The 23,032-nt window shown below is 38.1% G+C and overlaps 1 protein-coding gene and 1 long non-coding RNA gene across 3 annotated transcripts; both read left to right on the top strand.

The window, feature by feature from the left end:
• The first annotated feature begins 1,527 nt into the window (after positions 1-1,527).
• Positions 1,528-3,730, top strand: LOC116877284. Its single transcript, XR_004384602.1, has 3 exons — positions 1,528-1,563; positions 1,838-1,948; positions 3,595-3,730. It is a non-coding gene; the product is annotated as an uncharacterized LOC116877284 (long non-coding RNA).
• Positions 3,731-5,594: 1,864 nt separating this feature from the next.
• Positions 5,595-21,812, top strand: SPRYD7 (SPRY domain containing 7). Of its 2 annotated transcripts, XM_032874098.1 has the most exons (6): positions 5,595-5,789; positions 5,965-6,117; positions 6,383-6,499; positions 9,007-9,173; positions 17,375-17,477; positions 21,187-21,812. In XM_032874098.1, the coding sequence occupies exons 1-6, from the start codon at positions 5,684-5,686 to the stop codon at positions 21,282-21,284; spliced, it is 744 nt and encodes a 247-aa protein (XP_032729989.1). In that variant the 5' UTR covers positions 5,595-5,683; the 3' UTR covers positions 21,285-21,812. The 2 variants fall into 2 exon arrangements, with proteins under 2 accessions (XP_032729989.1, XP_032729990.1); XM_032874099.1 differs by lacking the exon at positions 5,965-6,117 and having other exon boundaries at positions 5,599-5,789.
• The last annotated feature ends 1,220 nt before the right edge of the window (positions 21,813-23,032 follow it).

The following is a 23,032-nucleotide window of genomic DNA, read 5'->3' as shown; positions in this document are numbered from 1 at the left end:
GAACAGAGATCTGAGTTAGATATTAGACATGATACATACAAACAGGAAGTTTAAAAGAAAAGATATAGAATCATTTTTAAAGGTTTGGTTAAAGGTTTGGAATAGCGAGGCACGTGGATGGCTCAGTTGGTTGAGTATCCAACTCATGATCTCTGCTTAGGTCTTGCTCTCGGGGTGTGAGTTCAGGCCCTGTGTTGGGCTCTACACTGTGGTGCCTACTTAAAAAAAATAAAATAAAAGTTTGGAACAGCCAAAATCAGAGGGGAAAATGGTATTTTTATATGCTTAATTCTTAGCAGTTCCATTTTCCTATACTGAAGTTCTCTTGGCCATAACATAACCTTGGAGCTAACTCTCACGGTTGGTATTTCAAAATCATTTATTTCACAGTGAGTTTTTTTTTTAAAGCAGTTTTCAAATATTCCAGAGTTTTACCAGTAACTTTTACCAGAAATTTTAAATAGTCTCACGTTCCCTGTAACTCAGTTTCCAGGATCTGCAAAGTTTATGGCCTAGCAGTTATGGCCCAAACTGAAATTAGGCCTACCCAGAACCACATCTACATTCACAGACACTCATGTTTAAATGGAAGGAAAGATAACAGTTCCTTCTCAACACAAAAATCAAGGTTCTGAGAATGCCTGCATTTGGACCATTAATGTGCAGAACCACTACTGAGGAAATAGGTTAAGAGGGATTGTAACTGTAGGTAAAACCTTATGAAAAACTTTATAAATATTTCTACACTTGCAAAAATAAAGCCATAGACACTATGTGAAGTTGTATATATCTTAAATTAGTAATGTTAGGTAAATCTTAACTAATAATTATTTTCCCTTCCTTGTTCCTAGAATATTTTCAGATCTTTCTCAAAATTTCAGTGAGATAATTTTGTTTTTTTTACAGCTATTACATATAACTAGAAGTAATTTTTTTCTCTGTTTGATCCTCCTGCAAATGTCCAGTGCCTTTTGGTTTCATAATTTGGAGATGGTGACTTCTTGTTCCCAAGCCTTACTGCAGTCCCAAGACAGAATCATTTGAATGTTTGAAATGCTTTGAGAAACATTTACTGAAGTATTTGACCCAGCCAACTAAGTGTTTTGGCAACCTCCTTCCTATAACATCAGATTCTGTATGTAGCCTGATCTTTGGCCATAGAAACTTTGCACAAAACACTTATCATCACCTCCTTGGAGAAAAGTGACTGGTTTAAGTACCCTCTGTACTACTAGACAAGGAATGTAGATCCCAGGACTAACTACTTATTCTCATTTTCCTTAACTTCTGGGAAGGCAAAACCTACCTCAAGATTGCCCTTTGTCTTTCTTCCTTCTTTTTTTTAAATCTTCAATATATCTTTCTTCTAATTATTGCAGCCGTTGTACCTAGGATTTAAAGTGATAAGGAAAGGTATGTATAGTATGTATAAGTACATTAGGATACCCGCACTTTGAATAAGAGAAGCTGAGGTTGGGGAGAAATCACAGAATTCCCCTCAGTTTATAACAGTCTGCTTTACCTTCTCCAGAAGGGAAGCAGATGAAGGCACCCTCCTTCCAGGTTGAAAGTTCTTGGCAAATCACATTTTTTATTCCCTAAGTTCTCATTTATAGAGCACTTGCTATTGGCTTCTTTTTCTTCCTCTTCAATACTAAAAATTATTCTGCTTTATCCTCTATTATTCTTATTTTTCTGTATCTTTATCAAATTCCTTTACTTTACCCCATCTTCTCTTTCCTTCTACTACAGATCTCTATCTTTTCCCAGTCTCCAGCTTGGCTTACCTGATTTAGCAATTGTAAGTACTAACTACGCTTTTCTTTGGATCATTTAGAGACACCCTATCTATGAAGGACACCCTTACAAAACACTGGAATGTGTTGCTAACAAAGGGAAGCTGTTCCAGAAGAAGGTTTTCAGTGTTATCTTTTGTTGTTGAATATAGGTAAGTTACTTTAGAATTCAGTAAATCCGGATTAAAGGAGTGCAATTAACACCAGCTGAATTTAAATATCAGCTTCTGAGATAAGGGAAGAGATTGTAAATAAAAATTAGGAATCTATTCTTAAATGTAGTACTCTAGGGAGGCAGTTTACATAGGGGTTAAGAACAAAGACCCTGGCGGGCACCTGGGTGGTGGAGTGGGTTAAGCTTCCAACTCTTCCTTTCCGCTCAGGTAGTGATTTCAGGGTCCTGGGATCAAGCCCCGCCTTTGGCTCCACACTCAGTGTGGAATCTGCTTGGGATTCTCTCCCCTCTCCCTCTGCCCCTCCCCACCCGGAGTGTGTTCTCTCTCTCTCTCTCTCTCTCTCTCTCACTCTCCCTTAAATAAATAAATAAATAAATAAATAAATAAATAAATAAATCTTAAGAAACAAACAAACACCCTAGAACCTGGGTTTGAATGCAGCTTCATCACTTGATTGTGTGACTTTGGGCACCTTCTTTCCTTCCTTCCTTCTTTTCTCTTTAAGTTTTGTTTTATTTTGCTTTGTTTTAATTAAAAAAGAGAACATGCATTCAAGAAGGCAGGAGCAGAGATAGAAGCAGGGGGAGGGGGAGTGAGAGATTCTCAAGCAGACTCGGCACTGAGCATGGAACCCAATGCCGGGCTTGATCCCAAGACCCTAAGATCACGACCTGAGCAGAAATCAAGAGTTGTCTGCTTAACCAACTGAGCCACCAAGGCACCCCTTGGGCACCTTCCTTATCTTTTCTTTGCCTCAGCTTCCTCCAGTGGACAGCAGAGGATACTTTTACCTCATGGGGTTGATACAGGGATTAAAATAGTTTATAAAAAGCACTTATTTTTGCCTGGCAATGGTAAGCAGCACATAAATGTCAGTTACTATAACTCAAAATTATAATAATGAATAGATCAAGGCCGCAGGAATATTTTTAGTTTTTTAGAAGTATAAGGTTTTTTTAATGTTTCTGATTTTTTGAAAGATCACAAATGTGGTCTGGATTACCCTAAGAAAAAAGTTTGGCTTAATAACTGATTAATGAATTTTTAAAAAAGAAACCATTTTGTGTGACCCAGTACAGAGTGTAAAGTTCACTAACAGGAGATGTCTGGTTGGCATAAAAACCATTAAAGAAAATTTTGAGCATGATGTTAAACTCAACTCGGAAACACATGCTTTACATTATTGTCCTATCAGTTCTCAAGTTCCTGGCATGTCGCTGAGGCTGACTTTTTTTTTTTTTCCCAAGTAGTCATTCTCTCTTATTGCTTTTGACTTAGATAAACGACCTTCTAACTAACTATTGGGAAACTTTTTGCAGGCTTTATTTGTGATTGTTATTTAAAGTGATAGCTGTGAAAGACTGTCAAAATATCTTTAACATTGTGCTTTTCAAAAAGAAAAGATAATTCCTTTGAAAATAATAATGAAAGGTTAATAGAATCCCAGATATAAGAAGGATAAGGTCTGTGAGCTCATGGATGGCATTCACATGCCAAGACAGGGAAGTCTGTTTTAGGAGCTAACTGGTTTTGCTTGCTTGATACTGCTGAGTGCACTGGAGTTGCTACATTGGGGGCAAAGTGCACTGGGCTGTAGCCCAACAGATTACTCTTCTAGCCAGGAAAGACTGTGGCAGTTCTGCTTCTACAGTAATGGCGAAGGCACGCCATCTCATAGTCCAGCTTTTCACTGAAGATGTGAGTGACTTGAATGGCCTAATTATTTATTATATATTAAATACAGGTACTGCTTTTAATAATATTTCTGAATAAATATTTTACCTTTTAACAACTGCTATTTTATGTTATTGTCTGTACATGAGTTATGGCAGCTGATAGCCAATATGGAGATTAATGAAACATACAAAAATAAAGTACAAATCTGAATTTTGAATTGAAAGCACTTTTAAAAGAAGCTCAGCATTTATCACAAGAGTTAAATCTCTGGAATTTGAGAGGCAGCATGATCTGGTGGAGCAAATACAGGCTTAGGCATCCTACCTTGTTTATTTCCTAGTCGGCTGAGGCTACATCAGTTATATAATCCCTCTACCTCTATTTCTTCATCTCTAAAATGAGGACAATATACACCCTAAAATTTCGAAGAATTTGATTAGATACATACGTCAAAGAGTGCCCACTTCATGGAACGACAGGAAATTTTGTCTCTCCACCTTCTATTCAATTTCCCCTTCCCTCCCAGCGGAAAGAGAACCGAACACTAACTGAACTCTCAGAATAAAGGTTGAGGTTTTCAGTAAAAAAAAATGTCATGTGTAAAATGATCACCAAGAAAGTACTTTATAGGCAGCGAGAGAGTCTACCCTCAGTCACTTCAAAAATCACCTTAGTTATTAATTCTCTGGTAACTAAATAAATAAAGTACAGAACTTGGAGGTTTTAATGAAAACACTATTTGTATAGACAGCAAAGATCCAGGACCCTGAAAAAATTCTCTTATTCTGTCGGGGGGGAAAATCCTCCATTAAGGAGATTTACACTGAGGTCACCAGAATGTTATGTGTAGAAAACCCATTACACATTAAGTGGGTGTCTTGCGTCGGTTTCCCAGGACCTGAACCCGGGCGAAGCCTTATTTGGGAATAAAGGTTTGAGCCAGCCTAATTCTAGAGGTCACCGAAGACCATCTCCGGGCCCCAAGGTGTATTAAATAAAATCGACCAGGGACAGATGATCTAAGTAGGGGAGGAGATGACAGGTGACCACACTGTGGGCCTCCTACTTGGAAGCAAAGAGGAGCAGGCGGCAGGAAATGAGGGCTTCCCTCGGGAGGCCGGACGACCTCCTCGTTGCCTCCGGAGTTCCCTCCACACTCCTCGAAACCCCCAGTCCACCGGGACGGTTAGCTTGGCAGAGGCGGATCGAGCATCGCCCTCCCGCCCCGCCACACTGGTATCCCCCCCCCACCGCCCCGCAGGGCCTCCTGGCCTTCCTCAACTGCGCGGCTTGGAGGGCCACGCAACGCGCATCCATGCACCTAAGATGTACCAGGGCCGACTTAGAACCTCAGGTGCGCATTCACGGTGAAATCACTAACAGCCATTACTCTCGGGGCCTGTGCGTCTATTTAGAATTTGAGGAAATTCTTCAGAAACCAGCCACGGTGGCGGACAGAGGCTTTTGGTGGAGGCAAAGTTCTCTCAGCCCTGGGCGCACGGTGGTGGGCGTTGTGGAAAACCTCAGGGTCCTTTACCAGCTCTCACTCCCCCAGCATGACTTGCTTCTGTCAATTCATCCCTAAAGGTAATGTCAAGGTTGGGGGGGGAACAGTTTTTCAAACTCAGCATTCTACGACTACTCAGTGTCCGAAGAGTGCCGACTCCCTACGAACTGCTCAACGTGAGAACTCGGTCGTGAACACTCGCCAGGAGAAAAAGGACCCGCGCACCAGAGAACGAGGTCCTCGACCCGCCCGCACGTCACGCCCTCCGCCCCGCTCCGCCTCTAGCCCCGCCCTCCAGGGCCCCGCCCCTCCCCGCCTCAGCCTCTACATCTTCCATCCGGGTCGGATACACCTCTGCCTGCATTGCGCCCTCCCGGCGTGGGGCGTCGCTGTCTCGGTCTGCGCGCTCCACACAGACTCTGGCGCTCGGGCGGGGGCGGGAGGCGGAGCGGAGGCGTGGGGGCGGAGTCGCCGCGGTCTAGAGGCGGCGGCTTGCGAGCGGCGTCGGAGTCGGTGGTCTTGGCGCCATGGCCGCCTCGGTGTTCTGCTGCCTGCGGTGCTGCAGGGACGGCGGGACGGGACACATCCCTCTGAAGGAGATGCCGGCGGTGCAGCTGGACACGCAGCACATGGGTAAGCGCCCTCCCTTCCCCAGACCCAACGGCCCCCGCCGGGTGTGGCGCGGCGGGTCGCGGGCAGTGCGAGATCGGAGGAACCACGCGCGGCCCTGCCCCTCCGGGCGCCGCCCCCCGCTCCTCGTTCTGAGGTGCTGCCCTCGACCCCGTTTTGTCTCGCGGATCTCTCTCAGACGCCGGCCGGCTGCACCTCGGCCCTGTTCTGTGTTCAAGGCTACGCAGCCCTGTCTGCTCCTGTCATCGGGAGCTGGTTGTGTGCACCTACCCACCCATTTTCACTGGAATCTCGGAGCAGCCGCCTCCCGAGACTCGTCAGCTGTCCCCAGGCGAGGGGAGCGCCTGTGGTGCTCCTCCTACAGAATTACTACTAAATTGCGTTTCTAAACAAGATTTCTAGCCACAAATGAATATTAAATATAAACATTCTCAGGGGAAAAAATAGTGAACTAAAAATTGTTTTTATCAGCATTTCTGTATTTCAAAGTAAATACAGCATCGCTATTTTTTGACTAAGAGAAGTGAAACAAATTGACCTTGATTGTTGGATAAGAAAATAAAAAACTTTACACGGTCTCTGCATTTTTTGTTTAGGAACAGATGTTGTCATTGTAAAAAATGGAAGAAGAATATGTGGAACGGGAGGCTGTTTAGCCAGTGCCCCTTTACATCAAAACAAAAGCTACTTTGAATTCAAAATCCAGTCCACAGGTTGGTATAATGGTCCTTTACTATTAAAAGTACTAATTAAATATTAAGAGCAATTTTTCGTGTGTGAAAAAGATTAACGAGGCAATAGAAAAGCACCAAACTTATTTGGAAGAACTTTTTTCCGCATGTGTGATCCTGGCTAAAGTAGTTAATTTAGTTATTGAGTTATTTTAGGTTCAATTTTGCTATCTATAAAATGGGGTTACAAGAACTGCCTTTCCTCCTTCATATTGGTTATACTTATGAGTGCGTTTTACACGATCAGTGTAAGACACTAGCGTTATGAAGGGCCGTTAGATGCTCCATTTCATTTGGCCAAGCATTAAAGGTGTAGATTCTTGCTATTTTATCTTAGGATAAAACCAATCTTATCCTGGATGTTTTCTCATAACTCTTGTTAAAATACCCAAATTCGTCGTCTTCTGAAGCAGTTAGCACATTTAGAATTCTGATGTCTGTATTTCTCGTTAAAAAATTTACAGAGTTTTTTTGAATCCTACAACAGTTCTGCTTGAGTGTTAGAATAGCAATTAGTTAATTTGTAGCTGGATTGAATGTGGGGAAATGTATTTTTAAAGCTTTGTTATAAAAAAAAACTTCTAGTGAAATAGAGCATGAATAATTTAAGTATAGGTGTAGAATAGGAAAACTAAAGGGAAGTAAATCATACTCTTAGTCAACAAGCTTGATTGATATAAAACATCCTTCTGGGGCTTGTTTTCTAAATTAATTTAAAATACTGATTTTCTTAAGTATATGGAATAGATATGAAACTGTCTTCCATTTCATTCTTTTATAAGTTAGCTGCAAAATGTCTCTGGTAGCTAAAATCTTCTCAAGTACAGCCTACCTTTTCTCAAGAGAAGCAAATACTTTCTTGATCCTTAAATCCAGGACAAATTTTTATGTGGATTTTCTGTAAAGGATGGCATTCTCAGTGATGTCTCTCAAATAAATATATTGTTGGAATTTGTAAGTTGATCTCTCAGTGAAAGCTTGAGGCAGTTATGTCAAAGTGTATCACAGCATGCACAGTTCTTTAGGAGTAAGGAGACTCTGTAACCCTGTCTAGAACTGTTGTTTCATGAAATTAGTACTATCCCCTTCTGTCACTCTTAAAATTTTCCCACTCTGGAGGATAAATTATGTTGTAAGATTATTTAGGAAGCCCAGACAGTGATATCCAGAATGCAACTTTCTGATAGTTTTGCTTAATTCAGAAAAATTGATTGGCAACATGATGTTCAAACCTTCCATTTATAAATTTTCTCCTAACTGATTTTGATAAAAACTGAGAAGGAAACAGTTTGAAACAAAATCCAGAGCTCTAGGTATTCTGTTTGGCAGGTTAAGAGGAGAGCTGCCTGCTTAAAATCAGCTTAGACCAAAAGGTTTTAAAAACTCACTGATTTAAGGCACGGGTAAGAAAATGTTTTTTCTTTTCTTTTTTTTTTTTTAATTTAATTTTATTTTTTCAGTGTTCCAAGATTCATTGTTTATGCACCACACCCAGTGCTCCATGCAATACATGCCTTCCTTAGTACCCACCACCAAGCTCACCTAATCCCTCCCCTGCCTCCCCTTCAAAACCCTCAGTTTGTTTCTCAGAGTCCACAGTCTTGTGGTTCGTGTCCCCCTCTGATTTCCCCCAATTCACTTTTCCTTTAGAAAATAATTTTATACTTCATCATTAATTTTCTCCTCTTTGTGGTATTGACCAGATCTATGTTATTTGTCACACATTATAGATGCAAAAACTAAAGACTGATTTCCCACTTCTCTGAGGTAGTGCTTGACTAGAACCATAGACCATTTAATTATGTGCTTTTTCAAAATGTCTTTTAGAGAATAATAATGATAATCGCTAATATCTTTTTAAAAAACGCTCTGCTTAACCAATTTTGGGGGGAATACTTACACTGTTCCAAGTATTAGTGACCTTGCTATATCTTTTAATAACCATTTGAAGTAAGTACTGTTAGAACCCCACGTTCACGGGTGAGGAAGCAGAGACAGGTTAAATACCTTGCCCCAGATCACCTAGTTAAGCCAGAGTTTAACCTAGGCTATACAGCTTCAGAACCCACTCTTTTTTTTTTTTTTAAAGATTTTATTTATTTATTGGATAGACTGAGATCACAAGTAGGCAGAGAGGCAGGCAGAGAGAGAGGAGGAAGCAGGCTCCCCACTGAGCAGAGAGCCTGATGTGGGGCTCGATCCCAGGACCTTGGGATCATGACCTGAGCTGAAGGCAGAGGTTCAACCCACTGAGCCATCCAGGCACCCCCAGAACCCACTCTTATCTCCTACATTGTACTGCATCTGTAGAGAACATAGTGTAGTTCGCAAACTACTTTTAAAAGATTTGTTTTTAAAATATTAATAAAAAATAGTTTAGTGATAGTACACGATTTCTTTTAAAAACAACTTACACTCTTAAAAACAACCCCTTCTTTCATATTTGTATTCTTCAGATTTTGGGGGCATTTAAACTATTATTTTTTTAGGAATATGGGGTATTGGCGTTGCAACTCAGAAAGTTAACTTGAATCAGATTCCTCTTGGCCGAGATGTGCATAGTCTGGTGATGAGGAATGATGGAGCCTTATACCACAACAACGAGGAGAAAAATAGGCTGCCAGCAAACAGTCTTCCACAGGAGGGAGATGTGGTGGTAAGTTTACTGTGGAGTTGTTTTCCACTGTAAATTATTAAAGTTAAACTGCTTTTAGTGTATATAGTTTTGCCTGGGAGTTTGTGGTTTGAATTCTGAGGCACTGGGATTGGATCTAATGAGGTGGTGCATATTCCAAAGAGAGCACTTGGTGTAGATTCTGCTACCTTACCTAACTACTCTCCTTTCTAGAGCTGTTGCTGGCCAGGAAAATCGGTATAAGCCCTTATTCCCATTCAGGAGAATTTTGACAGGTTGGCTGCTTATCAGCATTTCTTGCTTCTCTCACATCAGAGAAATCTTGGCCCATAATTTTGAAACTTTGCTGACATTCATATTAGAAAATATTAGGTATTTTTGCAGCTAAATATCTCTTAGAGAAAATTTTTACATTTATTGCAGGTATACTTCGGACATACTGTTGTTTGTTTCCAGACCACTGCAATAAAGCAAATATTGCAGTAAAGCAAGTCAAATTAGGTTTTTGGTTTCCCAGTGAATGTATATGTTTACACTGCATTGTAGTCTTTCAAGTGTACATAGCATTATGTTTAAAAAAATGGATGTACCTTAATTTTAAAATATTCTATTGCTAAAAAATGCTGACCATCATCTGAACTTTTAGTGCGTCATAATCTTGCTGATGGAGGGTCTTGCCTGAATGTTGATGGCTCCTGACTGAGCAGGATGGTGGTTGCTGAAGGTTAGGGTGGCCCTCACAATTTCTTAAAAGAAGACAACAGTGCATTTTGCTGCAAAGATTGACTCCTCTTTTCATTAACAATTTCTCTGTGGCATATGATGCTCTTTGATAGCATTTTGCCTGAAGTAGAACTTCTTTCAAAATTAGAGTCAGTTCTGTCAAACCCTGCTGCTCCCTCATCAACTAAGTTTATATAATATTTTAAATCCTTTGCTGTCATTTCAACAGTCTTCACAGCATCTTCACCAGGAGTAGATTCCATCCCAAGAAACCACTTTCTTTGCTCATTCACAAGAAGCACCTCTTCATGCACTAAAGTTTTCTCATGAGATTGCAGCAATTCAGACACATCTTCAGGCTCCATTTCTAATTCTAGTTCTCTTGCTGTTTCCACCACCTCTGCAGTTCATGCCTCTACTGAGGTCTTGAAACCCTCAAAGTCATTCGTGAGGGTTGAATCAACTTCTTTGAGACTCCTGTTAATGTTGAAATTTTGACTTCTTCCCATGAATCATAAATATTCCTTTTTTTTCTTAAGTAGGGTCCATGCCCAGCATGGAACCCAACATGGGTCTTGAACTCATAACCCCGCAAATCAAGACCTGAGCTGAGACCAAGAGTTGGATGTTTAACTGACTGAGCCACCCAGGCGCCCTGAATCATGAATGTTCTTAAGGGCATCTAGATGGTAAATCCTTTTCAGAAGATTTTCAGTCTACTTTGCTGAGATCCTTCAGAAGAAGCACTATGTATGGCAGCTAGAGCCTTATGAAACTTAAGTAATTAAGTAATTAAGACTTGAAAGTTGAAATTACTCCTGATCCCTGGGCTACAGAATGGATGCTGTGTTAGCAGGCATGAAAACAGCATTAATCTCGTTGTATATCTCTATCAGAGCTTTTGGGTGAACAGATAGATGCATTGTCAGTGAACAGTCATATTTTGAAAAAAGTCCTTTTTCTGGAGCAGTAGGTCTCAACTGTGGGCTTAAAATGCTCAGTAAACCGTGTTGTAAACAGATGTGCTGTTGTCCAGGCTTTATTGTTCCATTTATAGAGCACACAAAGTGGATTTAACATCATTCTTAAGGGCCCTAGGGTTTTTGGAATGGTCAATGAGCGTTGGCTTCAGCTTAAAGTCACCAGCTACATAGCCCCTAATGAGAGTCAGCCTGTCCTTTGAAGCTTTGAAGCCAGGCATTGACTTCTAGAATCTAGCTCTGAAAATCCTAGATGGCATCTTTTTCTAGGATAGGGCTATTTTTGTCCACACTGAAAATCTGTTTTTCAGCGTAGCCACCTTCACTTGATTAGATCTGGATAACTTGCTGCTTCACCTTGTGGCTTTTGTGTTATGGGAATGGCCTCTTTCCTTAAACCTCGTGAACCCGCTTCTGCTAGCTTCCAGTTTTGTTTTGTTTCTGCAGCTTCCTCACCTCTTTTAGCCTTCATAGAAATTGAAGAGAGTTAGGGCCTTGTTCTGGATTAGGCTTTGGGTTAAGGGAATATTATGGCTGATTTGATCTTCTAAGCAGACCATCAAAATTTCTCTGTATCAGCAGTAAGTCTGCTTTGCTTTCTTATTTGTGTATTCACTGGAGTAACACTTTAATTTTCTTCAAGAAGTTTTCCTTTGTATTCACAACTCAGTTAATTGTCTGGTGCAAGAGGCCTAGCTTTTGGCCTGTCTTGGCTTTCTACATGCTTTCCTCACTGAGCTTAATCATTTTGGACTTTTGTTTTAAAGGGAGAGACATGTGATTTCCTTTCCCTTGAACATTTAGAGGCCATTGTAGGGTTATTAATTGGCCCAATTTCAATATTGTGTCTAGGGGAATAAAAAAGCCAGAGGAGCCAGGGAGAGATGGGAACACCTAGTCAGTGGAGCAGTTAAAACCCACACATTTATTGGATGATCTTATATGGGCATGGTTTGTGGCACACCAAAGTAATTGCACTAGTAACATGAAAGATCACTGAACACAGGTCATCTTAAAAATAATGAAGAACTTTGAAGTATTGCAAGAACTACCAAAATGTGACCCAGAGACTTGATATGAGCAAACACTGTTGGAAAAATGGCACCAATAGACTTGTTCAACACATGGTTGCCACAGACTTTCAATTTTTTTTTTTTTAAGACTTTATTTATTTATTTGACAGACAGAGATCACAAGTAGGCAGAGAGGCAGGCAGAGAGAGAGGAGGAGGCAGGCTCTCCGCTGAGCAGAGAGCCCGATGTGGGGCTTGATCCCAGGACCCTGAGATCATGACCTGAGCCGAAGGCAGAGGCTTAACCCACTGAGCCACCCAGGCGCCCCCAGACCTTCAATTTGTAAAAAAATGCACTATCTATTTAGTGCAGTAAAACAAGGTATGCCTGTATTTAATTTGTTATGAACTTCTATTAAAGAATTACAACATTTTATTAGGAGTGATGGTCCTCATTAAACTTAAACTTATTAAACTTCTTCACTTACAGAACTCTTCAAAGAACTGGACTCAAAATTCTAAGATTTGATTGGAGAAGTTTTTTGGAAAGCAGGGGATAGAAAGAGTTACATATATTAAGACATCTCTATTTTTATTCCCAACTAATATATTTAAGTCTTTGCCAAAACCACCCTGTTGAAAATGTAATCCAGAGATTCCTTTCTGCTCTCCCAGTTACTTCTTTTTTTTTTTTTTTTTAAGATTTTATTTATTTGACAGACAGAGATCACAAGTAGGCAGAGAGGCAGGCAGAGAGAGAGAGAGGAGGAAGCAGGCTCCCTGCAGAGCAGAGAGCCCGAAGTGGGGCTTAATCCCAGGACACTGGGATCACGACCTGAGCCGAAGGCAGAGGCTTTAACCCACTGAGCCACCCAGGTGCCCCTCCCAGTTACTTCTTAAATGGCATTATCCAAGAACCTTATACGCTGGATTCAGGCTATTAGCTAGTGATTGAGAACAGGGTCCTAGGATCTCCTTCAGCAAAGATGCCCTTATACATAAAACTTTGTGTTCCTGGCTGTGGTACCAAGTTGAAAGGAATCTACATAATGAGGGAAGGTTTCTAATAATAAGATGACACAGGGTAAATCCAGGTTATTGGAAAAAAATGCAGTATTTTGGTGAAAAGGAAGAGAGTTGTGAAAATTGAGATTTTTAACTGTGTTCTGATTTTTTATTTTTCTTTTTTTTTTGAAGATTTTATTTATTTACTTGACAGACAGAGATCACAAGTAGGCAGAGCAGCAGGCAGAGAGAGAGGAGGAAGCAGGCTCCCCACGGAGCAGAGAGCCCGATGTGGGGCCTGATCCCAGGACCCTGGGATCATGACCCGAGCCGAAGGCAGAGGCTTAACCCACTGAGCCACCCAGGCACCCCAAGATTTTTGATTTTTCTTAAAGGTTTATTTATTTTAGGAAGAGAGTGGTGGTTTATTTATCTATTTAGAGGGAGGGGGAGAGGGAGGAGAGAGACCCTCAAGCAGACTGCCTGCTGAGCATAGTGTCAGATGGGTGGTTCAGTCCATGACCCTGAGATCATAACCTGAGCAAAAAATCAAGTCGGATGCTTAACTAGCCGAGGCACACAGATGCCCGTGATCTTTCTTTTCTTTTCTGCAAATTAAAAACTATGAAGAACATTTAGTTTAGTTTAGTTTTGTTTTGTTTAGAGAGGGAGAGAGAGAGAATCTTAAGCAGGCTCCACACCCAGCATGGAGTCCGACGTGGGGCTTGATGTCACGACACTGAGATCATGACCTGAGCCAAAACCAAGAGTCAGACACTTAACCAACTAAGCCATCCCTGCTCCCCTAGTTTTTAAATGGGTAAATTATTGAGGTTTAGGGGAGAAGAAAAAAACGTTGTTTTAGGAGACAAAAGGTATAAACCATTTTTAAAATCTGCTTTTCCCTGTTCTTTTTGAATAGTTGGCTTTGTATTTGTAGATCATTGCCAGATGTCCATAATATGGAACACCCTTATTCAAATGGATATTTCTTGAAGGAGAGTCTTGAAGTCAAGTCGATGCTCTCAGCCTGTTTACGTGAAGATAAAATTCAGACATAAGGAAAATCAGTAACAAATGTTTTTCTTTGTTGTTGAACTTCTAATGTGTGTTATTCTTGTCTTCCTATCTCATTTATTGAGATAACTGATAGCACAAATTGAGAGATTTAAGAATGATTAGCTTTATTAAATTAAACTTGAGTTTTCATATCCATTCTGATAAAAGGAGGACTTTTAAAAGGATGAAATATATCCAGAGTCAAGAAAAATAAAAGATTACCCTACCTTATTACCTTTATATTCCTAGTTCAAACACTTGAGAACAAATTTCACCAAATTGCTGACAGTGGCATAGGAAAAGTAGAATGGATTTAAGACAGGAAAAACATTCTCATATGTGCGGAATTTCAGTCATATACCATTCCCTGAGGAGAAATCAAGAAAAATAAGTTTTCAACATCTGACCAAATTATTATATTCATGCAGTAATCCTTTAGTACTCACAGGGCCTGCTGTAGCACTAGGAAGGCATACCTGGGTTATGCTTATTTTTTCCTTTTATACATAGTCTTGAGAAGTAGAAATTATAGTCTAAAATTGCATTTTTCAGTTTAATTTCAGAGAAGTTTTATTAACATTCTACACCATCATCATCATCATCGTCATCATCATCGTCATCATCATAGCAAACACTTCTCTCACATTTATTATGGGCCAGGCACTGTTTTAAATGCCTGGCAGGGATTAGTTGGTTTAATCCCTGTAATGACCCTATAAAATTGATAGTATTATTATTACCATTTCATAGATTAGGAGAAGTTAAGTAACTTCTTTTATGGAGGGATCCTGGAGTATAATATAGGCAGCTTAATTACAGATTCTCTTCACTGAACATGCAAGCAATTATTGATAAATGCCTTGAACGTGTCAGATATTTTGGTATCATTGTGGCAGAATGAAACCGTTTCTGGATCATATAAAAGGACAGATTAAGTTAGAAATACTTGAACTAAACTTTGCTAGTAGGAATTGGGGGTTCTTACATCCTTTCTCACTTCTTTCTTTAGTGCTCTGATTTTGCCATGGTGCTGCAAATTGGGCTTTTAATACCTGCTTGCTTGCAGTAGGTTATGCTGCCACTAGTTGGTGGAGGGTGACCGGATAACAAACCTTGGCTCTGCACTAGACACCCCGTAAGGTGGTTCCTATAGAGAGAGGACACATTGTTTTTGTGTGATTTTGTTTTTGTTTTTTTAAATGAAAAAAAGCCTCTTCATTACAAAAACTAATCCCAGCCATCAGTTAGTTTTATTATATTTAAATACATAAACTGAAATGAAACAATGTCTTTCTCAATATTTCTTAACTATTAAAAAATTATTCTTTAACGCTGGCTTTACTGAGATTTGAGGAGAGTTTTTTTTTTTTTTTTTTTTAAGATTTTTTTTAAATTTATTTATTTGACAGAGAGAGATCACAAGCAGGCAGAGAGGCAGGCAGAGAGAGAGGAGGAAGCAGGCTCACCGCCGAGCAGAGAGCCCGATGCGGGGCTCGATCCCAGGACCCTGAGATCACGACCCGAGCCGAAGGCAGCGGCTTAACCCACTGAGCCACCCAGGCGCCCCTTGAGGAGAGTTTTTAAAAAGATTTATTTATTTGTTTTAGGGAGAGAGCCAGACTCCCTGCAGAGTGCAGAGCTTGATCCTAGGACCCATGAGATCATGACCTGAGCTGAAAGCAAGAGACTTAACCACCTGAGCCACCCAGGAGCCCCAGGAGAATCTTTTATAGTGCTTAACACACTGACTCTTCTGGGCCTGGGTGCCTTTGTTGCTTTAAGGAGAAAGTGAAGGAGTTAAGACTAGATCATCTATAAGATCTTTTTCTACCGCTAAAAATTTTCTTTTTCCTTTTTTTCAGAGATTTTATTTATTTACCAGAGAGGGAGAAAGCACCGGAGTACAAGTATAAGCAGTACAGGCAGGCAGAGAGAGAAGCAGGCTCCTTGCTGAGCAGGGAACCGGATGCAGGACTCAATCCTAGGACCCTGGGATCATGACCTGAGCCAAAGGCAGATGTTTAACCAACTGAGCCACCCAGATGTCCTAATCTACCTCTAAAAAGTTTTTAAAGTTGATACAATATATCCACAGTCAGAAATCCTTGGAGTGGTGTTCTTGGTTTATGATGATTTCGCTATTGAAAGAGCTCTACTGTCTATTCTTAATTCTTCAAATTAAGACTTTCTGCCAGTAGTTAGTAACTGTTACATAAAGTTTTAAAGAGAGGTAGTATGGCATGACAAATAGAGTAGTATTCTGAAGCCGTACTGCATGGGTTTAAATCCCAGCTCTGCTACTTCCTAGTTCTGTAACCTTACATAAATTATTTTAATCTTTTTGTGCTTTAGCTACCTCATCTGTAAAATGGAGATAATAGTAATAATAATAATACCCATCTTGTTGTGAGGACTAAATATGAAGTACTTAGAATAGTGCTTGGTACATAATATAGGCTTTCAAAGTATTTTCCAGCATTTTAATAATAATAACTTTATTATTAGTTTTGACTTTTGCACCTTTAATAACTTTCAGATATACAGACTTGTCTATTCTTTTTTTTTTTTAACTCTTTTGAGCTATTTTCTGTTTTTCAACTTGATACTAGCTAACAATTATATTTTATTGTAAACACTAGCTTTACCTTGGTGTAATACATTTGATGAATTTGAAAGCAAGGTAAAGAGATGGAAATCTGTTTCTTTTCAGAAATAAGTTCTATGAAGACACTTCTTCACAACTTGATAACAGTGACAGGTATTAAGCCCCAATGCTGAAAACCTCATTGTTTTTCCCCTTAAGATCAAATTCTGTAGAGAGCAGTGATTTCTGTATGATTTTCAAAGGTCTCTCTGGGGATGCCCAGGTGGTTCATTCGGTTAAGCTAAGCGTCTGACTCTTGGTTTCGGCTCAGGTCATGATTTCAGGGTTGTGAGATGGAGCCACGCCTCAAGCCCTGCACCGGGCTCTGCATTCAGTGGGGAGTCTGCTTCTCTCTCTCTCTCTCTCTCTCTCTCTCTCTCCCTCTCTCCCTCTCCTCCTCCCCACAGTGCACTTGCTCTCTCTCTCTCAAATAAGTTTAAAAAAAAAAAAAAAAGGTCTCTCTGTACATGACAGGCAGTACTTATATTATCTTAATGTTCACAAAATAAAATTCATATTATCTGAATATAATGCTAGGCATCGGACTGTTCTCATTTGTTTTACTCTGATGTGAACTCTTGGAACTTTACCTGACTTTCCCCCACATAATCACCAGTAATTTTTTTTTTTTAATCTCAGTTCAAGCAGAACTCCATCAAATTGTAAACCCTTAATGAAAGCTGTTGTGACACAATTATAATTATGAAGTTTTTTCCATGCTTTTCAGTGGGTGCTTTCTATTTAAGATTTTTATGGAACATTTATAATTTTATTTTTTAATATTTTCTTTCCTTCCTAGGGTATTACATATGACCATGTAGAATTAAATGTATATTTGAATGGAAAAAATATGCATTGTCCAGCATCAGGTATACGAGGGACAGTGTATCCAGTTGTTTATGGTAAGCTAAAATATTTCTAAATACTATTATTATTGGATTGTTAACTTTTTTCTCGACATTTTCATTAACTTTCTATCATTCAAAAATCTGGACAAGTTAATAAGGACCTCTTTTATATGAATGTACTCAGTAGGGTATTAGAATCCCACTTTGCAGGAATAAGTTTTTTATTCCCCATGTATTAAACATTTTTTTCCAAATACAGTGATTATACTTAAATATGCAATAACCATACTCCCTTTTCTAATCATGTAGTCTTATATTCTAGAAAGTTCCAAAGAGCTTTGCTGAGTTTACAGAGCTCTTTCTTCCAGTTATTAGGGAGATTTAGGTGACCAGGAAAAGTAATTGTAAAGAGTATTTTGGAGCCAGGGATGGGAATTTTATATAGACTGAGCATTAGTTATCTCTATAAAGTTACCTAAGTTTTAAAACTCTTCTGAGAGAAATTGTAATTAGAACAGTTTCGTATTGATAGTTTTACTTCTGGTGGTTATGTATATGTATGTACTATAATTTCTGTACAAGTGCGTTCTCCCAAGAATTGGGTTACTTAAGAGATGACTCTATACCATTTAATTATGGTAATTTTTATTATAGAAAAATTCAGACATGTACAGAAGTAAAGAGAATGGTATAATGAACCCTCATGTACCCATCACCCAGCTTCAAACAGGTATCAGCTTGGAGCCTGTCAGGTCTCATCTATCCCCTAATGCTAATACTCCTCTGTTTTTCACCTTCCCTCCTGGGATTGTTTTGAAGCAAATGGCAGATGTTATATCATTTTATTCATAAGTATTTTATATGTATCTCTAAAAAATAAGGTGTCTCTTTATTAAAAAAAATAATAAGTGCAGTGTCTTTATCCTTCTATTCTGCTTTATTTTTTATGTTACCAAGTTTAAATCAACAGCTGTGTTTTTCTGCCTATGGTTTTAGTAATTTAAAAATATTTTCTCATTTAATTACTTTAAGTTCTTAGATTTAAGCCATTATAAGAACTAATTATTAATTTTTATAGTAATTTACTAGAAAGGTAGCAGTGTTAGTGCGATAGGCTACGATGTCCGAAAACTATACACATAACAAATAAAAATAATAATATAATAACAACTAAAGCTTATGCTTTACTTTTTAGTTGTTTTCATTAGTCTTTTCTCCCAAAAATTATTTTTCAGTGGTTTTCCACATCTTTGCATATAAAAGTGCATTTTTAAGTTTGATTTTGGTTAGTTTCTTTGCCATATTGGGTAAAATAATTTCTTTATCTACTTAAATGGAAATGTAGCTTAATATTCTAAATAATTTAGTCTGAGAAATGAGATAAATATCAAATTATACAAATGAGTATAGCAAATACAATTTTATTCCAGATTGTTTCTTTGATTTAGCATAATTTTTAATGTAGTAAAGTTATAGACAGTAAATTATATAAAGTATATTTCCTAAATTGACATTGATAAATCAGTTAAATTAAGCCAAATATTTTTTTTATTTCATTTTATTTCATTTTATTGTATTTTATTTTGCCATGTGATTTTAGAACAGATTCCAAGTTATAAAACAGGCGTGGGTCTTGCTGTATATTATTTATACATTCACAGAAAAAAAAATGCAATGCATCATTTGAGGGTTTATCTCCTCAAATGATATGTGTTCCCAAGTATGTGCCTCCACATTTTTATCTTTAGAAAACACAGTAAGAGCTCAGATTCATTTTTTTCGAAGTAGATTCATTCTAAAAGTTCATTACATACCAGTCACTCACCAGATGCATTGTCTTTAAGCCAAGTATTTTAATGGTCTAATAATATCAGAGATAAAAATTAAAGTTAAGGGATGCCTGGCTGGCTTAGTCAATAGGACATCCAAGTCTTTACTTAGGGGTAGTGAGTTCAAGCCCCGTGTTGGGTATAGAGATTATTAATAAATAAATACATACATATATACATACATACATAAAAATAAACTTTAATTCCTTTACCTTTTATCTTCCATCCCATTCCTAATCCTAGATCCATCCAGTTATTCATTTTGTCAGTTCTTCGACTCATACTATGGAGAGAAAAAGCTACATCACACTGAAGAAAAGTGTCATCACAAAGTTAGGCCTTATTAGAACCTAAGCTCTCAACCTTTGTGGCAATTCTTTTACATTTCTGCACATTCCAGACCTTCACCATACTTCTTGAACTCTCTCCTCATCTCCACAGATGACCTTACCTTCTACTCTATAAAGAAACAGGCTGTTAATAGTGAACTCCATCTTCTCACCCCAGCCCTCCTGAAGTTTTTTGCAATCAAATCCAATCCTGCCTTCTTTCTGTCCCATCTTAGACGAAGTGGTATCCTTCATGTTAAAAAAAAACAAAAACAAAAACACTGTACAGTCTAGATTTCAAATTCCCGAACTCTGGGACTTCACTTTGTCACTTATTTCACTTATATGTCACATAAGGAACATCTCTCTTCAATGCCTGTAAATGTTCTGAAACATCCTTATCCCAACTAAACTCCTAGCCTCAGTAGCCCTATGTTTGCCCTTCTTTATCCAGCTGCAGTACTAATAGTACCACTTACTGTATCGTTCAGTTTTTCTTCAGCCGCATCTCACTGCGTTTACCACCACTTCACTGAAACCACCTTTGTTAAAATCTCTACTGCTTTCATAAATGTCAAATCCAGTACTTAACTTTTTTCTGCATTTATTATGAAATATAAAATATTTGGTGATGTGCATTTAATATATGTGTGCAGTTTAACAAGTAGCTATGAATACTCATGTCATTACCAGAGTCAACATAATGGATATATTCATTACCCCTAAAATTTCCTCCTGTTCCCTTATAATCCTTCCTACTCACTTTCTCCACCCCAGCCCCAACCAACCACTGATCTGCTTTCTGTCACTACAGATAATCTGAATCATAAAATTTGTATTCTTTTTCTGTGCGGCGTGTCTCAGCATAATTATTTTAAGACTGATCATGTTGTAGAATGTGTCAATAATTCATTCATTTTTATTGCCAAGTAGTATGTGTGGTTTATTGTCTGCTTTTATCATAATATATGTTTTTCCTTTTGCCTGTTAATGGATATTTAAGTTGTTTCCAATTTGGGGCCATTACAAATAAAGCTGCTGTGAACATTATGTACAGGTCTTTGTTTGGTTATATGCATTTATTTCTCTTTGATAAATGCTGGTAAAAAGATGTAGAAGCTAAATAAGGCCTACAGTCTCGTTAAACTGTACTTTATCAATGTCAGTTTTCCAGTTTTGATATGGTGCTATGGTTAATGTAAGATGTTACCACTAGGGGAAAGTGCATGAAGAGTACAGAGAATGCTGTTATTTTTGCAACCTTATCTGAATCTGTAATTTTTCAAAACAATTTTTAAAAAGTAACACATCTTAATATGTAAAATTGAGAAAATAGAGGTAGGCAAATAAGGAAAAAATTAAAAGTACTCACATTCACACTATCTATTAGTAATATTTTGATGTATATCCTTTCAGCGTTTTTAATTTAATTTTTTATTGTGTATCTTTTTACCCAATAAGATGATGTTTTATAATCTGGGCAGCAGGTGTATTTATTCTTTTTGCCGGTTAATATTATGGAATTATGATAATAGTCTTTTATAATTATGTATTCTTGTGAATTAAGGTGTTAGCTTCTAATTTCTTTCTTTTTCTGTCTTTTAGTTGATGACAGTGCAATTTTGGATTGCCAGTTCAGTGAATTTTATCATACTCCTCCACCTGGTTTTGAAAAAATATTATTTGAACAGCAGATCTTCTGAATGTATTTGTTTTTGAAACTTGTGTTTCTGCACTTTTAAGAGTGTTTACCATTTAATAAAGCTTTACCTGACCTGTAGATGAAAATATATTCTTAAAAATATGCTTGTTAATGTTGTTCAAGGAACCAGTGTATTCAAGATACCATCTGGAAGTTGTGATTTGAAATACTTCTGTTTTGTGAGATGAAATCAGCATTTGGGGCAGTTTATTTAATTCTTATTTAAATAAATATAACTATGGGTTTGATTAACAGTATTAAGTGGAAATATGTATATAGATATTTAAAAGGGAATCTTTCTTACATAAAATATTTGTTTTTATAATAGAGATGTAGAGTTGGGTGGGTTTTTCTCATTCTGAAATTTAGACCTCATTAACTATTTTAAGTCTGCAGTCTAATTTGTGTCTGAGTGTTCTTTTTTATATAGAGTATAACAAAGAGATAGAAAATATATTATTGGCAACTTCTTTTTTGGTGATTTATTTACAGTAAAGTGTACCCCTTTTCATAAACTTTAAATTGCTTACTTTGTATGTCATTGCTTTTAATTTGCTTTGTGAAAGGAGGTGAATGTTTTGGTAACTGTCAGAGCATTTTGTTGAAGACCGTCATGCTGTGTTAGTTCAATACCAGAGTAAGTAGTGGTTGATTGGCAATGTAGTATACACTGGCAGACATTTAGAATAGTATGATGCTTTAAACTTAATTGTAAATGAGATTATTCTTTTAAGAACTTTTATTTAAATGTATGTTTTTCTGTAAGGAATAATAAAATAATAGTAACTAATTAGTACTATATTAAATACATGTTCTTCCTATTTTGTCAATTATACATTAAATTCACTTCATCCTTGATTATTTCAGAAGTTCAGAGAAAGTGAGTCCTCTCCATGACCCTGAGCTTCTGCCAAGTCTTCAGTAAAGATTTCTTCTATACCCTACTGACCTGAACTAATCACTGTACACACTCTGGTAGAGTCTCCTTTGCTAGTGAGCCAAGGACATGTATATTTCACTCCTTTGTCAACAAGGAGAAGTATGTTGTACTAGAAAACCATGGGCATTAGAATCAGAAATCTGAATTGTGATTTTGCCCTCTAATCCCGTTACCTCCTCAGCTGAGTTCTTTAGCATTCCTGAGTTCAAGTTCACCATTTATAAAAGGGATACTCATACTTGCTTGGTAAGATTCTGTAACTGGTTAAATAAGGCAATATATGTAAAATACCTGAATCACCATAGGCACTTAAAGAATGTCGTTTCCTTGTTGACTCTTAAGCAGTAGTTTTCATAGGGTCCTCAGACCAGCCGCCTCAAAAACTTGTTAGAAATGCATATTCTTAGGCCCGCCCCAGACCCACTGAATCAGAAACCGCTGGGGATAGCACCCAGGAAGTGTGAACAAGTCTTTCAGGTGTTGTAATACATGCTAAAGTTTGAGAACCACTGTTTAGGAGAGAGTGATTGCCTACTATAAATTTTCTAAGGATTTAAGACTATTTTTGACCCATAGGCAAGAGAATCCTGCAGTGTTTATTGTTTGTTTGGTAGGTGAAAATGTGACAATATGCTTTGAAAACATAAATATACTTGAGTAAATTTATTTACGTAAAACCCATATTTACCTCTGAAGATACAGAATTGAATGATATTATTTATGCATTTTTGTCTGACTTTCTGAATCTTAATTTGTAAAGAACATGCTTACTTTGGAAAGCGAATTGAAATGACTACTGTTTGCTGTCT

The sequence above is a fragment of the Lontra canadensis genome, unplaced genomic scaffold, assembly GCF_010015895.1.
Source record: "Lontra canadensis isolate GAN:19392208 unplaced genomic scaffold, GSC_riverotter_1.0 scaffold51, whole genome shotgun sequence".
Lineage (NCBI taxonomy): Eukaryota > Metazoa > Chordata > Mammalia > Carnivora > Mustelidae > Lontra > Lontra canadensis.
Note: the sequence above shows the minus strand (reverse complement) of the source record. Positions and strands in the feature narration are given on the sequence as shown.